Source organism: Amblyraja radiata, chromosome 22 (assembly GCF_010909765.2).
Source record: "Amblyraja radiata isolate CabotCenter1 chromosome 22, sAmbRad1.1.pri, whole genome shotgun sequence".
In the NCBI taxonomy this organism is placed as follows: domain Eukaryota; kingdom Metazoa; phylum Chordata; class Chondrichthyes; order Rajiformes; family Rajidae; genus Amblyraja; species Amblyraja radiata.
Genome location: NC_045977.1, coordinates 15,750,502 through 15,768,004, shown reverse-complemented (window position 1 = coordinate 15,768,004; position 17,503 = coordinate 15,750,502). Strand labels below are relative to the sequence as shown.

Sequence of the window (17,503 nt, the reverse complement as noted above, 5' to 3'; positions counted from 1 at the left end):
GAGTACTTGTGATTGTCTGAAGAAGGGTCTCGACCAGAAACGCAACCCTCTCCCCAGAGCCGCTGCCCGTCCTGCTGAGCCACCTTCAACTTCAGAGCCAAACAAAAAACACAGAGTGCTGGAGGAACTCAACGGGCAAGGCAGCTGCCTCACCCGCTGGGTTTCTCCAGCATTTTTGTCTACCGCTAAATGTCAATGATTCCGGGAATGCTGAGGCGACAGGGTGATAGAGAGGGAGAGCTAGAGAGAGACGAGATGGGGAGCGGGAGAGAGAGAGGGAGGGAGAGAGAGAGCAAAACACAGAGAGACACAACGTGGGTCGGTAGGTGAATGACTAACCTGCCAACCAGGAAGAAGCCCCTTCTCGCGGTCCGGGACCCTCACTCATGATGGTGAGTTTAAAAAAATTCTCAATGTGTCATCGATCTACATTCCTCAGTAAATGTAATTGTGTTTTAAACAAGTATTATTGAATTTTATTCAAAGGAACATGGCGTCATTAATACTTATTCAAAACACAATAACATTTACTGAGGAATGTGGATGGATGCAGATTGATGACATTGTATAACAACTTGTTAACGACTTCATGTTTAGAAGTGCTAACAGTACGAGTTAGCAAATCGTTTGTGTCTGATGGCCGTGCAGCGGTTGTTATACATGTTTGTTTAAAAAAAAATCCGGATGGCGAATTTAAAAAAATCTTTATTTAACAAAGAGAATTCGTATTTCCGTACGAAATACGGAACATTAGTGCGGGGCCCCCATTAGGCGCGGGGCCCAATTGGGAGCAATCGGTCAAATCGGCTTAAGGTCGGCCCTGTGTTCCTGCTTTCTCCCCATATCCCTTGATTCAGTTAGCCCTAAGAGCTATTTAACTCTCAAAAGAGCAAAGGGGAAGATACAGAGTGCAGAATATGAAGTGACAACCAACCACCATTTTCTGAGGGCACTTAGGGATGGGTGATAAATGTTGGTAATGAGGCCAGATCCCCAAAAAGTGAATTCAAGATTCAAGATTCAAGAGAGATTATTGTCATGTGTCCCAGATAGGACAATGAAATTCTTGGCTTTGCTTCAGCACAACAGAATATAGTAGGCATAAATAAATACAGAACAGAACTGATCAGTGCAACCATATACCAATGAATATATATATATACACACATAAATAAACAGATAAATTGCAATGGGCTATTAATGATCAGAGTTTTGTTTGAGTTGAGTTTAATAGCCTGATGGCTATGGGGAAGTAGGTATTCCTGAACCTAGATGTTGCAGATCTCAGGCTCCTGTACCTTCTACCTGAAGGCAGCGGGGAGATGAGTGAGTGGCCAGAATGGTTTGGGTCCTTAATGATGTTGGCAGCCTTTTTGAGGCAGCGACTGCGATAGATCCCCTCGATGGTAGGGAGGTCAGAGCCGATGATGGACTGGGTAGTGCTTACAATTTTTTGCAGTCTTTTCCGCTCCTGGGCGCTCAAGTTGCCGAACCAAACCACGATGCACCCGGTCAGCATGCTCTCTAGTAGACTAAAATAAAATGTTTTCATTCCTCTTGGAATTGACAAATAAATTGTTCCTGCATCTTTAAAGGAAGAAGCTATAAAGGATAAATATCATAGTGAATATACAGAGCACAGAACATAGTTATTTCTGCCCATATTAATAATTAGATCTACATTTAATCAGAAAAAAGGCGATACAGCAAAGTAGGTATGTTGCAAAGCATACCTGAAGCGTCGCTGAAAATCTGTCGCTGCGAGTGTGCGTGATTTTGCCGCCGTTTAGAGGGGGGCAGGTTTAAAACGCGATTTTCCCTAGGCTGTTCAAATCGAGGATGTTCAGCCTAGTTAATTATTAACGAAAAATCGCTGGAAGATTCCGTCGCTTTAGCTATTATTACTTTTAAGGGCTTTATCTAATTGTTATAGTAGTTTAAAAATTAACCTCTAAACCCGCGACCGCCAGCAACGGCCGGATCTCATACAGGGGACAACAGAAGGTAGGCTGTTTATTTTTACATTAAAAAGGGCTTCTTAAGATCCCTTTATACAAAGTTTAATGTTGCGAGTAGCTAATTTGGGCCCCATTATATCCCGCAGTATTTTTCTGGGCATTTGAGGGCACAAATCTACCGCAATGTGAATGTTCTAAACCAGTGCGTTCACAGGATCCCACTAGAAAGCTGATTTAAATGGACTTTAATTTACAGCAATTGAACACTAAATTCCTTCCATTTGGCCTTTAAATGAATGTAAATGAGATTTAAAAATCATGTTTTATTGTGAATTATTTGTGAATATTATTTGGACACTTAGGCTATTTAAAAATGTTAATCATTTATTAAGAAATGGATAGATGTTTAGTTCTAGTAATTGAAGTTTGAAATTAGCTACAATTGGGTAACTAACTAATTATATGCTTTAATTTCAGGTCATCCAAGTAAGATTATTTTATATTTGTTTCAGAATGCTTCAATCTATGATAACTGAACATTTCATTCAGTTCTCTTAATTTTTAAGAAGGTTATGGGCTTTTGACTGTCCATGATCACAGCTTTTTTATTATGTCCATAGAAAATCAATAGGGAACAAGATGCTAATTTCCGAGTATGAAAATGGCCATAACTTTTTAAATACTTGAGATATGAAAGTGAATTAGGTGTCAAATTAAACTTCTTTTTATGCTTTATCTGATGGGATAAATTGCAGACTTAATTTTTAAAATCTCAAAATTTTGTAACATTGCTACAGCAAAGGGGAAGATACAGAGTCCAGAGCAAAGTTCGTTCTTTGGGAAGGCAGAGCGACAGCAAAGGTGAATTTCTGCCCTTATTATTAATTAGAACTACATTCAATCAGAAAGGAGGCGATACAGCAAAGGGGAAGATACAGAATGCAGAATATTGTTATGTCTGCCCTGGTAGTAATTGGGAAGGAAGGGCCGCGGCTGTGCTGCGCTGTGCTGTGTGTAGCAGAAGCTGGTTTCGAGCTGGGCTCTGCAGCAACGCGGTACTGCCGGCACTTGCCGTAGAGGGGCCGGGCCGGGCCGGGGAGGAGGGCGGCCATGGACGCGGTGGGCGCGCTGCTGGATGAGGTGGCGCTGGAGGGGCTGGATGGCATCACCGTGTCCACGCTGTGGTTCCGCCTCGACAGCCGCATCCCCGCCTTCCCGCTGCTGCTCGACGCCGCCACCCGCCGCCTGCTGTGGAGCGGCCTGGCCGCCAGCGTCCACGTCCACTTCCACCTGCTGCCCGACGCCAGGCCGCCGCTCGTCTTCTATGACAGGTGTGGGTGGGTGGAGGGAGCGGGGGCGTGAGGATGGGAGGGGGGTTGGGATGGAGATGGGGTGGCCTTGTGTTATGTAGACGGGAGTATTAGGCGAAATAGGGTGGGGGTGGGGTGGGAGTAGGGGCAGGGGTGGAGGGGTAGGGGCAGGGGTGGAGGAGTAGGGGCAGGGGTGGAGGAGTAGGGGCAGGGGTGGAGGAGTAGGGGCAGGGGTGGAGGAGTAGGGGCAGGGGTGGAGGAGTAGGGGTGGAGGAGTAGGGGCAGGGGTGGAGGAGTAGGGGCAGGGGTGGAGGAGTAGGGGTGGAGGAGTAGGGGCAGGGGTGGAGGAGTAGGGGTGGAGGAGTAGGGGCAGGGGTGGAGGAGTAGGGGCAGGGGTGGAGGAGTAGGGGCAGGGGTGGAGGAGTAGGGACAGGGGTGGAGGAGTAGGGGCAGGGGTGGAGGAGTAGGGTAGGGGTGCAGGAGTAGGGGCAGGGGTGGAGGAGTAGGGGCAGGGATGGAGGAGTAGGGTAGGGGTGCAGGAGTAGGGGCAGGGGTGGAGGAGTTGGGGCAGGGGTGGAGGAGTAGGGGCAGGGATGGAGGAGTAGGGACAGGGGTGGAGGAGTAGGGGCAGGGGTGGAGGAGTTGGGGTAGGGGTGGAGGAGTAGGGACAGGGGTGGAGGAGTAGGGGCAGGGGTGGAGGAGTTGGGGTAGGGGTGGAGGAGTAGGGACAGGGGTGGAGGAGTAGGGGCAGGGGTGGAGGAGTAGGGACAGGGGTGGAGGAGTAGGGGTGGAGGAGTAGGGGCAGGGGTGGAGGAATCATGGAGGAGTGGGTGCAGGGGTTGGGGAAGGGGAGGGTGTAGCGGAACCACAGGGGTAGCGGAGGTGGGAAAGGTGATGTTAGATGGGGAAGGATCAGGAAGAAGCTGGCCTGTATTTTTTTTTCCATTGCAATAGTCACTAATAAGGAAAACCATTCTAAAATTAATTGTGCACAAGAGTGCTGTGAGTCGTGCCGTGAATGTTAAACTTTCAGTTAACATCTTTATTCCTTTGTTTCTGGAAGATATGAAGAAATTGATCCCGAGACAGGAATTCAGGAGACCAGGAGGGATCCCACACCCCGGGAAGATATCTATCCCATTTGCATCATTTCCGATAACAAGGATGGAATTCAGGGTTCCTGTCAACATTTTAACAAGCGAAAAAATATAACAGCGCAGATAAGGACTCAGCAGTATGAACCACGCTGTACGTTGGACGAAGCCACAGAAAGGTCATTCACAAAATATAATATAATAACAATAATATACTAATGGGGCGGCACGGCGGTACAGCGATAGATTTGCTGCCTTACAGCGCTTACAGCATCTTGTTCCCCTACACCCACCATAGGGAGGTTTCACGGCAGTCGGGTCACGACCCATGACCCGTACTGTTGCTACGCTACTCCAAATGGATTACACGCGATGTACTGCAGGTAGGCACTTACCATTGTTTCCAGCGTAGCGGGCCCGTTAAAACCCGCTGAAATTGTCAATTTTTGCGCTGTAAATAATTATGGAAATCGGGATAAGCGTGTGAGACATTTAGCCTACTTCAGAATTCCAAAAGTGAGGAGATATGACGGTAGATAGAAGCGAGAGCTGAAGGGACAACAACAGCCAGAGTGCTTGGCAAACATTGGCCGTTTGCTCACTGCATTTCATCAACTAAGGCATTATTTGTGTTTTTTCTTGAATCCTTTGGCATCTAAAAAGTTTCAGAAGTGATAAATCTGGCTGTAATTTTTTTTAGATCGCCCATGGTTCCCAAGTGGGTTTTTACATACAAAATGAAGACGCATCTGAAGAAAAATTTACAGCCAGATTTATCAGTTCTGAAAATATTTAGATACCAAAGGAATCAAGAAAAAACACAAATAATGCCTTACTGTTGATGAAATGCAGTGAGCAAACGCGATAATTTCCAATATTTTCAATTCCGATATTTGCACGGCCAATGTTTACCAAGCACATTAGCTGCTGTAGTCCCTTCAGTTCTCGCTTCTCTATACCTTCATTTCGCTTCACTTTTGGAATTCTAAAGTTGGCTACATGTCTCTCACACTTACCCCGACTCCCACAATTTTTTTCAGCGCAAAAATTCAACATTTTGGCTGTTTTTAACGTAGGAAAGTACGCGTTTCTTGCATTAATAACATATACCGGAAGTGACGGATGTCCTCCAGATGGATTGAGCGGCTCCGTGCGTCAAGCCCTATGACCCAGTGACCTTACGTGCAACCCCCCTATACTCTGTATGAAAAAGTTGTCCCTCAGATTCCTCTTAAATCTCCACCTCTCACCTTAGACCTATGTCCTCTGGTTCATGATTCACCTACCCTGGGCAAGAGACTGTGCATTCTTTGGCCAGGAGTTGAATACAACAGCCTGGAATTTCTCTGGGATTTGAACTGTTGTTAAAGTTGATTGCCCGTAGCCTCATAGATTTGTGTAGTGCACAGCAAACACCGTACAATAAAAAGAGTAATCATGGTGACCCTGACTACGTGTGCTTTCTGTACGGAGTTTTACGTTCACATCATGACCTGCGTGGGTTTTCTCCGGAACTCTGGTTTCCTTCCACACTCCAAAGGCGTACAGGTTTGTAGGTTAATTGTCTTGGTAATTTTTTTAATTGGTTCCAGTGTGTGTAGGATAGTGTTAGTGTGAAGGGATTGCTGGTCAGCGTAGACTCGGTGGGCCAAAGGGCCTGTTTCTGCACTGTATCGCTAAACTAAACTAAAACTAAGGTGCTACAAAACAGTAATGTATAAAGAAGCATGCTAAAACACTATGCTACTTAATTCTAATAATTGCTACTGTATGCTAATAAAACAATGTCCTTCATTAGATAGACACAAAGTGCCGGAGTAACTCAGTGGTTCAGGCAGCATCTCTGGAGAAAAAGGATGTGGGGTGTTTCGGGTCAGGACTCATCTTCAGACTGTCTTTCTGTAGATATAGATTGTTTTGTTGCATTCTTGTTACATTAGACATGTGGCTCAGATCCTTTTCTATCAACGGCTATACAAATGCATATTTCCTGCTGTGTTTTACTAATTTACTGAAGATTAATAGTTTTGATTTTCTCTACAGGTGGGGAGAAAGACTGGTCATGGTTGCCTCACAGATGATACGTCATCGAGCTCTAATTGGATGGGAAAGTGATCCAGAGATAAGTCTGCCTGACTATTCCTATTGTATATTGGAGAGGTTGGGTAGAGCACGATGGCAGGGAGAACTCCAGAGAGATCTTCACAGTGGAGCCTTCAAGTGAGGATATTTAACATTAAAAGAAATTGAATTCATTTCATGCAACTTATATCTTTCTTCTAAGAATGGTATTTTGTGTTGTAGAATTGATGCTCGTAAAATGCATTATCACAGAAGAGTTCTTGACAGAAACCACTTGATTACTCTACAATCCCACGTTATTCGGCAGCCCAATGGAAACCAGCAGTATTCCATTCTGCTACTGCTCAAACGCTTTCACGTTGATAGGTAAAAGAATTAACATTGAACGTTATTCTATTTTATTCAGTAATATCTGCTTCTAATTATACAGCACTTTTGGTAAGAGGGACTGAGCAGAAATAAATAGAAAAACAAATGAGGCAAATGAACAAAGTAGTAGATTTTGAGATGTGTCTTTAAATTGAAGTGGAGAGGTTTAGTAAGTGAATACAAGATCTCAAGGTCATGGTAACTGAAGTGGTGGAGCAATTACATTTGGATTACATGGTCCCACAAGTGGAGAAAGAGATATCTCAGCGAGTTAAAGGACAGTTGGAGACCTTTTCCTGTTATCAATGAAAATGAATAAAGATGAGTGAGGATTTTAAAACTAGGTATTGCTTATTATCAAAGAGTCAAAAGCATGGAAACAGGCTCTTCATTCCAACATCCATACCGACTTAGATAGCCACCTGCCCAAAATTGGTTCATTGCTCTCTAAACCTTTCCTATCCATGTACCTATCCAAGTGTCTTTTAAATGCTGTTAAAATACCTGCGTCAACTGCCTCCTCTGGCAGCTCGTTCCATATACCCGCCACCGTCTGAGTGAAAAAGTTGCCTCCTATTAAATCTCGCCTTAAACCTATGTCCTCTGGTTCTTGATTCTCCAACACTAGGTAACATACTCTGTGCATTCCTCCTATCAATTCATTTCATAATTTTATAAAACTTGAAACCAATGTATATCTGTGATCGGAAGGAACTGCAGATGCTTGTTATACCAAAGATAGACACAAAGTGCTGGAGCAACTCAGCAGGTCAGGTAGCATCTCTGGAGAAAAAGGATGGGTGACGCTTTGGGTTCCGACCTGAAATGTCACCTACCTTTTTTGTCCAGAGATGCTGCCTGACCTGCAGTGTTACTTTAGCACTTTGTGTCTACCAATGTAGATCTATTTATTTGAAGGCTGCAGAGAGGTTAGATTGGGGGACCTAAGCTCTGTAACCCCAGCCTTTACCAACTCATGCCATCTTGTAAACCATTAAGAAAAGCAGTCAAACCTGACTAATTACTGACATTCTCAATAACAAATTTACCAAATCAAATCACATTAAAGGAAGGAACTGCAGGTGCTGGTTTATACCACTGAAGAGGGACACAAAAAGTTGGAGTACTCAGTGGGTCAGACAACATCTCTGGAGAAAAGGAATAGGTGACGTTTTGGGTCAAGACCCTTTTTCAGACTGAAAGATAGAGGTGTGGGGGGGAACTGGAGGTGAGAAAAGGCTAGAACAAACTAGTGCTGGCAAAAGATGACCATGGAATCCACAATGGCCCATTGTTGGCTGGGGAAGATATGCAAACGGCAGGGATACAAGAATGCGAACAGTGGATCTAGTAGGACGACTTGAGGTGGAGGGGAACGGAAGGAATGCAGACTTTACTTGAATTAGAGAAGTCAACAGTTCACTGTTCGCATTCTTGTATCCCTGCCGTTTGCATATCTTCGCCAGCCAACAATGGGCCATTGTGGATTCCATGGTCAACCACTGGGTTTTAAGCTGCGCCAGTGAAATATGAGGTATTGTTCCCCCAATTTGCGTATGGCCTCACTGACAGTTTTGCTTGGGTTACTCCAGCATTTTGTGTCTCATGTTAAAGCTAGCCACAGCAGTGACTTGTGCCCTCTCTACTTTGTTTGGTTGCAGTTCTGCATCATTTTAACCCTGTTCTAGACCATTGAGGAAGTTTTACAGAAATAGTGCATTTTGTTGCCTTGGCTTACTGCATTTTTGCTGACGTTATGGTCTTATCTAATTTACACCATCAGGCACTAGTTATTTGCATGAGCAGTCAATGCTTCTTGAATTCAGAGGTTAACATGTAACATGCAAGTGTTACTCTTTTGTGCCCGCTCGAATAGTATTGAGTGTGAAACAAAAACTGATGCTTTTAGTTTACACGGTTGCGATCGGGGTTCTTTTGCTGTATTAATGGTGCAACCACCATTATAAGTGTGAGCCACGTATAAATATAAATTTAACAATATTCTCAGATTTATATTTTAATAATAGAAAATAATAGTTGCCTACTGATAAACATTCATTGTTAAACTGGTTTGCTTTTGTATCTGACCTACAGGAGAAGTAAGTACGACATTTTAATGGAGAAAATCTCCATTATCCTTGTGAATCGGCCCAATCAGCTGGAAGTCATGTTAACCCTTAGAGATGAGCTGGTGAGTGGCCCTGTCATGGGGTGAGCTTAAGGTGTGAGGTATTGGAGTGTATACTAACCTTTTTGCTTTCATTAAAGTAACTTTCAGTTCTGAACTGCATGCTGTAGGTTTCCCTTGATTTGGAGAATGTGGTGCATCTTTCAATCTATTTCTGTTGCTAACACCAATGTTTGCACATCAATATTTCATCTGATGGGATGATTGTTTCCCAAGAAGTGCTGTTTTGCCTGTAGAAGCTGCCTCTTTTACTGCACAGAAAATGTGTGAGGAAGGAGCTATACAATTCCTGTGTGTGCTGATCATTGGCTGTTGTTACACTCCAGGGGGATTGGGGCCAGCGATAATGTGAAGTATTCAAAAGGGAACTGCAGATGCTGGAATATCGAAGGTACACAAAATTGCTGGGGAAACTCAGCGGGTGCAGCAGCATCTATGGAGCGAAGGAAATAGGCGATGTTTCGGGCCGAAACCCTTCTTCAGATAATGTGAAGTAGCCTGATTCAGATCTTATTGGATAGAGAGGAGGAATTATCTCAGTCCTGAATGATTGCCCACTTAGTTTGAGATTAACCCTGGTTTTAGATACCCTGTCCAATGGAAATGTTCTTGGGGCAATGTTTAAAAGAGATGTGCAAGGCAAGTTTTTTAACATAAGGTGCCTGCAATGTGCTGACAAGGGTGGTGGTGGAGGCAGATACGAGAGGTGGTACAGTGGTGCAGCGGTAGAGTTGCTGCTTTACAGTGCCAGAGACCCGGGTACGATCCTGACTACAGGTGTTGTCTGTACGGAGTTTGTACGTTCTCCCTGTGACTGCAGGTTTTCTCCGGGTGCTCCGGTTTCTTCCTACATTCCAAAGACATACAGGTTTGTAGTAAATTGTTCCTAGTGTGTAGGCTAATGCTACTGTACAGAGCCGGCACGGACTTGGTAGGTCAAGGGGCCTGTATCCACACTGTTTCTTTGAAGTCTCTAAAGTCTAAAGATAGTGGCATTTACGAGGCTTGCAGATAGACATTAATATGCAGAGAATGTAGGGATATGAATATACAGGCAGATGAGATTAGTGTATCTTGGCATCAGGTGCCGCACAAGCATTGTGGACTGAAAGGAATGTTCTTGTGCTGTATTTGTCTATGTTCTATAAATATCATCCCTGCATTTACCTTGTCAAGCTCCTTGTGAATGTGATATTTCATTCTTGTAAAGCCTAACATATATTGGCCCTGTCTGCTTAATCTTTAATCTATAAGGCATTCCCTCCATTCCAAGATGCAGTCTGGTGTACCTATGTTACACTCGGTCTATCAAAATATATCCTTCTAATAGTGGGAAGGACCTCAAAATTCCAGGTGCTGTTTTTCCAGAGCCCAATGTAATTGCAGTCATTCATTTTATTTGTGTACTCAAATCCTCTCGCATTAAAGGCCAAAGTACCATTTCTCTTCCTAATTCATTGCTATATCTGTAAGTTAATTTCCTGTGATTTGTGTATGATGTTGATGTTTGAATCAATAGGTAATTGTTTTTGTTCTACCTAGAATCTTTGTGAGAGAACTTTCAAAAAACTTTATCAATATATGGTGACAGCTGGTATTGCCAAAGTGATTTCTATTCCCCTTAAAGAACTGCATCCTGAGGGTGGACCTTGTATGACAAAAAAAGGTAATCTCGACGTAGCTTCTTTTTCAGAACGGCACTGTTTCATTTTCCAACATGTGTGTCAAATATTAGTTTGAATAACTATTAGTTGATACTTCAACTTGGAAAGTATTATGTGACCTTAGCACTGTTGGGCTGCAGTTCAGTTTATTGTCACGTGTACCGAGGTACAGTGAAAAGCTTTTGTCCTGTGCTATCCAGTCAACGGAAAGACAATACATGATTACAATCGAGCCATTTACAGTGTATAGATACATGATAAGGGAATAACATTTAGTGCAAGGTAAAGCCAGCAAAGTCCAATCAAGGATCACCGATGAGATAGATAATAGTTCAGGAATGCTTTCTGGTTGTGGTAGGATGACCAATTGCAAAACAATATTGATCATTATCATGGGATAATTTGCAACTTCAGAGATAATTGCATTTTGAAAAGCCAACAAATTTGCAAATTTGACACTTCTGAAAAACAGTTATAAAAACGCAGGTACTATCGCAACATTTAAGAAGTATTTAGACAGGTAAATGGATATGATAGGTTTGGAGGGATATCAGCCAAACGCGGGCAGGTGGGACTAGTATAGATGGGACATATTGGTCAGAGTGAGCACGTTGGGCCGAAGGGCCTGTTTCCACGCTGTATGACTAATTCAGGTACAAAAGATGATCGAGTGCTGCCTCTCCAGAGTCTAACTGGCTATTGCTCTTTGCAGGAACTGAGATTATTGTTCGTTGCCTGAAATTAATAAAGCCATATGGGAAAAAAATAGATGATGACGACGATATTGATGAAGAGGAAAGTAAGGGAGTGGAAACAATGGACGTTGTGTATGAACGAGACATGCTTACTCAGGCTTATGAACTAAGTAAGTTTTCATTGCATATACTGCTCGAATAATAATGTGCCAAGTCTCTGTCCAGTGAAGAGTATCCAGCATTTATGCTGCATAGTGTGCAATAAAAGTACTGAAATAGTTATTTCTTCCACCATTTATTAGTGGTAACATGTATTTGTTGTCCGCAAAAATGCCTAATGAATCTTTTCCAATAGAGGCAATATGGATAATGTAATGAATCACAGTTCCAATGTAAGAAGATACAGCTCAGTAAGAACAAAGAGTGTAATAAATATAGTGGAATGGGGCTAATTACAGTGTAAACTTGAAATCTCAATTATCCTTAGCATAAACTTTAAAATTACCGTAAGTGATAAAGTCACCGCAGTAGGTGATAATAATCAGAATTACCGCAGTGGTGATAATAATTAGAATTATAAAATAAGTTTCAAAAAAATAGACTACATTATTGATGGGTCGAGCTGCTGCCATGCAGCTCCAGAGACCCGGGTTTGATCCTGATGCAGTCTATGTGGAGTTTGCATGTTCTCCCTGTGACTCTGGAGATTCCCCAGGTGCTCTGGGTTTTTTTCCACATTCTAAAGACATGTGGATTGGCAGGTAAGTTGACATTGTCACTAATGTGTAGGTGAGTGGTAACATTTGCTAGAGGGGGTGACCTATTTTTGAGAATTTACTGGTCATCTGATAAAGGAAGTAGGGTGGCACAGTGACGCAGCGGTAATGTTGCTGCCTTACAGCACCAGAGACCCGGTTTCGATCCTCACTACGAATGCTGTATGTACTGAGTTTGCACGTTCTCCCTGTCACCGCATGGGTTTTCTCTGGGTGCTCCGGTTTCCTCCCACAGTCCAAAGACATGCTGGATTGTAGGTTAATTGGCATCAGTAAAATTGTAAATTGTCCCAGGTGTGTAGGATAGTGCTAGTGTACGGGGTGGTCGGTGTGGAATCATTGGGCCGATGGGCCCTATTCCCACATTGTATCTCTAAAGTCAAAAGAAAAATGCTGCATTTTTATCCATCACCTCTCAAACCTTTCTGTCCCGGAAGCATTTCATTTCCAGGGAAGTACTTTCAAAGCAAAAGTACTATTGCTGTGACAAAAGAATCATAAAGCATAATCATCTTGAAGGAAGATGCTTTATACACCTTATTTCTGGCATTTCTAGTTGAGAGAAGAGGCACAAAAGGGATTTCGCAGACCGAAATCAGACTGGCGCTGAATGTTGGGAAACTTGAAGGCAGAATGCTGTGTCGCCTCTTGGAAAGATACAAAGTCATTACGGTAAAGAAATGTACCAACAAGTATCCACAAATGTACCCTAATCTGAACAGGATGCCATAACATTAACTACGGTAGTATGGAACCACAGTACATGTATTGTGAATGTGGGGAAAAAAACATTAATAACTGCCTTTTTGACCACCTAATTCATTTCATTGTGGATACAAGGAACTGCAAATGCCGGTTGACAAAGACAGTCACAAAATGCTGGAGTAACTCAGCGGGTCAGGCAGCATCTCTGGGGCACATGGACAGATGATGTATTGGGCCAGGACACCTCTTTAAAGGGCCTGCCCTGAAAGGTCACCTTTCCATGTTCGCCAGAGGTACTGCCTGACCCACTGAGTTACACCAGCACTTTATGTCTTTAATTCATTTCATTGCTTTGTTGCCTTCTTTCCATTCACTGTCATAATTTCATTGAATGTTGCGAATCAAAAATAACCATGTCAATCCATAATGCAATAAAAATGAATTGCAGATGCTGGTTTATACCAAAGATGGGCACAAAATGCTTGAGTAACTCAGCAGTGGGTTTGATGGGGGGGGGGGGGGGGGGGAGGGTTTATGTTAGCAAAATTTACTGAACACTCCCCTCCTGCCCTCCTTCCTCCACTACAAGTCGGTGAATCAGCTCCACAGTTTGCAACGATACACCCCAACTATTTTCCCCAACAGGGAACCACCCTGCCTGAAGTCATCTGCTGCCAGCTCTGTTTTGTCCTGGTCTTATCTTGTTTCCAGTTTTTTCAAAAGCATTGATATGAAGTAAAATTGCCATTGCTATATTCCAGTGTAACTTTTCTTTGCAACAGGGCTTCATGGAAGATGAAGGTCGCCAGCGCACAACAAAATATGTAGCGAAGACGTTTGTGAAGCAGAGCGAGCTGAGCAAGCAATTTGAAAAGGAAAAGGCTCGAAATGAGCGGTTGGCAACAACTAACCTCCTGCCGCTTGATGCTGGTGAATCCCACAGTATTAGTCAGCACGCACAAACTTCCCCGAAGAACTTACCGGAAGATATGGGCAAAAGTGTGGCAAGCAGCTCATCAGAGGGGTTATCAAAGTCAAATCGTAATAAAAAGGATTCTTCAGCAGTAACCTCTGTGCAAATTAAATCACCTTCTCCCTTGGAGAACAAGGAAAAAATATGTGCCAGCTCGCAGAAAATAACTAAAGGAAAGAAATTATTTAAAAATACATTAAGAAAATTAAAATTGAAAAAAGGTCCCAAATCCAAATTGGGCAAAGGTCAGTGAAAAATGTACTTATTATATTTTGCATTTTATGTGTAAATTATCTGCTTGGATATCTGTTTGCTAGGAAAAAAGACACAAAACACTGGAGTAAAATAGCGGGTCAGGAGGCATCTCTGGAGACCATGGATAGGTGACGTTTAGGGTCGGGACCCTTAGACTAACAGACCTACCGTCAGTCTATAGAAAGGTCCCAATCTGAAACGTCACCCACCCATTCCTTCCAGTGTTACCTAACGTTTGTAACAATCTTTTGATTAGGAGTAATGAATGGTCTTCAGCCTGTTCATTTCTAGATAGTAAAAAAAAAAGAATGACCTGTCTATAATGCCATGTTTCGTGTTGGCAAAAATATAATTGCTTATTGTTGTTTATAGTTTGAGCTGTGCATTGTACTTTGGGATAAGCTCAACCAAATGGACATTTTATATTCTCTGTGCCAAGATCTAAATCATTTTTATAATGATTTGTATTTTATACAGGTAAGAAATCATCTAGTAAACGCAAAGCAGCTGTTAGAAAAGGCCATCCTGAACAAACAGGCGGGAGTACAGATGTGTTAACCAGACAGTTGCAAGCGGATGTTCAATTAGATCCCACCCAACCCCATTCAAGTCTTAACTCTTCTATAGAGTCTGAACATGATCAGAGTGAAGAGAATGTTTTAATCGAAGAGATAAAAATTGAAAAAGCAAAGGTATGAAGATTATTTTACAAACTTCAAACTACATTAGTATTTTGCCGATTAAATGAACTTTCATGGAAGTTCACCATTGACTTTTCAGCAAGTGGTGGTCCATCACCTCCTTTAATCCGGATAAAATCGCAAGAGCGCCCTTGAAATCCCCTCTGAAGTCCGTCCGCTCCCCCCCCCCCCCCCTCCCCCCTGAAAATGTGACTCCAAGACCGGGTAAGGTGACCGATCTCAACATTATCGGGAATTGGTGGCCAAATTTGCCCCCTGTGGCTGGGGATCTGGAACTCCGGCCAGAATTGGCAGATCGATTCCCTTTGCCAACTTCCGAGTGACTTTGCAGGCCGGACTCCCCACGGAGGCCATGACCACTTGTCTGGCAAAATGGACAATCCAGAAAGGCTCTGGAACCAAGGGTGGTGGAAAATCGGTGGTGGACCTGTACCAGTCTTGTTTCGTAAAGTAATAGAGTAGCACCAGCTCAGAGAAAAGCTGTCACACACTTGCTGTTTTTTTTTTTTTTGTTCCATCAGTAGAAATTGCCCCAGTTATGGAACATAATGTAAATTTCCCAAAGTTCTCAAAATTAAAATTATTTTCTTGATAGTAATGTATATTAACTATGCTTTGGGCTTTCATAAACCTCAGAAATTGTAAGATCAAGACAGTTTACATGTCTATTCCGGGTATTTTGATTCTAAATCCATTCAATAGTAACAATTAAGTTGCTCTGCGACGGGAGTCACAGAAATATATTCTCCTTTGCATTATGTGATTAGTGGACCATTTATATTTTACAGCAGTCAGATAGTCACAATTATGTTTTTTGGCCAGTCTTATCATTTGGCTTAATCTAATGTTCAAACTTCCTTAATCCCTGCACTATCAGTAATGTAACATAGCACCTGCACTGTGGTTTATGATTTATTCATGTTGCATTAGATCATCGGGTTTGACCCAGTGTTATGTTAGTTCACCCTGGCACTTAGCCTTTGCAGACCTTAGTCCACAAACACAGATTAATGAGATAAATATTCTGCATTTAATCGTTACTTTATAATACATTTTTTATGCACTTTCGTACTGGATCCCAAGACTGACATGTTAATATGTTAATAATTTCAGAGTGATCTTTGTGCAAACATCATGAATTTGTTGTGCTGACAAGCGACACGGTGGCATGGCTGGCAGAGCTGCTGCCACTCAGCGCCAGAGACCCAGGTTCAATCCTGACCTCGGGTGCAGTCTTTGTTGAGTTTGCACGTTCTCCCTGTGACTGCATGGGTTTCCTCTGGGTGCTTCAGTTTCCTCCCACACACCAAACGAATGCAGTTTCTTTTAGGTTAATTGACCTTTGTGAAATTGCCTCCAGTGTGTAGGGAGTGGATGAGAAAGTAGGATACGGTAAAAGTAGGGTGATCGAAGGTCAGCTTAGACTCGGTGGGCCGAAGGGCCTGTTTCCATGCTGCTTTTCTCAACTAAACTAAACAAATGTAATTATTTTGAAGGCATGCGCGCAATATAGTAACATTAATTAAATGTTTATTTACTTTCTCAGGAGAAGGGCCATGGAAGGAAGAGGAGACCATGCAAAAATATTTACTTGAAGAGACCTCACGAAACATTTCGATTGCTAAAACGACAAAACTTGATAATAGAAGCTGTGCGGAATTTGAAACTCATTGAAAGCCTATTTACGTAAGTTTCATTCCAAGATGCCAACGTACGATTACCTTCAGAGGTCTCTACTTTCACAATCTTGCATTTCATACTCTGGCCAGAAATGTTTTCATTAAAGTTGTAGGCAATGGACAAACTATTTTCAAAACTACAAGTCCACCACCGATTTTCAGCAACTGATGGTCCGGCACCTCCTTTAATCCAGACAAAATTACGAGAGTGCACTGGAAATCCCTCCCAAAAGTCCCCCCCCCCCCCCCCCCCCCCCCCCCCGAAAATGTGGCGCCTACACCGGGTGAGGCGGCCAATCTCAAGCTGATTGGAACGTCTGTGCCAATCGGCGGGACGAATTAGTCCCCTGCGGCCAGGGCTCCAGAACTCTGGCCCAAATAGAGCCGTCAGATCCATTCCTATAGCCGACTTCCGAAGTTGACCTTTCGGGTCGGTATCTTGACCCCACAGCGGCCTAGGCGGACCATTCTGGTACTGGTCTCCTCCCGAGTGCCTGTGGCAGACGGCCCTCCAACATTTTCAGCAAATCTCGGGTCGGCGGGGGTCGGCCCGGTAGTCCTAGAGAAGCAGTGTCTCGGCTACGAGGACGGCTGCCAATCCGACCCTCATTGGGACTTTCAAGGGCAACTTGTTAACTGGCGCCTGGGTGCCAGTGCAAGAAATGCATGTTTCGCTGTAAATTTAATTTACTTTTAATATTTGTTTTATTTAAGGTCCTAGCAGTCCATGTTGTTTTACAGAGATGGGAGGGGTATAATTAGTGGGTCAGAAGTGTATTGTTGTATCATTATTTCATGACCAGTTGGTCTGGCAAAATGGATAATTCGGCAAGACTCTGAATCCAAGGGAGGAGGTAAATCGATGGTGGACCCGTATTACATTGTTACCTTAGTTTCAAAAGTTCATGGCCAGACATAAAAACATTTTTTATCCAAGAGTAGTTGCTCTACTCAACAGCCAAAAATCTGTAGCCTCCCTTTGATCTGGTATTTTGTTGGTTCACATGCTTGATCAATGGTGTATTATCATTAATGTTTTATTATTAATGTTTAG

At 43.1% G+C, this 17,503-nt stretch overlaps 1 protein-coding gene across 5 annotated transcripts in view; it reads left to right on the top strand.

The window, feature by feature from the left end:
- The first annotated feature begins 3,036 nt into the window (after nt 1–3,036).
- Nucleotides 3,037–17,503, top strand: part of gtf3c1 (general transcription factor IIIC subunit 1) — a 64,378-nt gene continuing 49,911 nt past the window's right edge. For 3 of the 5 annotated variants that reach the window (XM_033040469.1, XM_033040470.1, XM_033040471.1), the window contains exons 1-11: nt 3,037–3,289; nt 4,332–4,541; nt 6,406–6,582; nt 6,667–6,810; nt 8,908–9,004; nt 10,544–10,667; nt 11,378–11,530; nt 12,693–12,808; nt 13,624–14,059; nt 14,547–14,761; nt 16,317–16,456. In XM_033040469.1, coding sequence (XP_032896360.1) covers nt 3,069–3,289; nt 4,332–4,541; nt 6,406–6,582; nt 6,667–6,810; nt 8,908–9,004; nt 10,544–10,667; nt 11,378–11,530; nt 12,693–12,808; nt 13,624–14,059; nt 14,547–14,761; nt 16,317–16,456 — 2,033 coding nt within the window. In that variant the 5' untranslated portion in view covers nt 3,037–3,068. Of the gene's footprint in view, nt 3,290–4,331; nt 4,542–6,405; nt 6,583–6,666; nt 6,811–8,907; nt 9,005–10,543; nt 10,668–11,375; nt 11,531–12,692; nt 12,809–13,623; nt 14,060–14,546; nt 14,762–16,316; nt 16,457–17,503 lie in introns of those variants that run through there. The other 2 variants (XM_033040472.1, XM_033040474.1) reach the window with 2 other exon arrangements.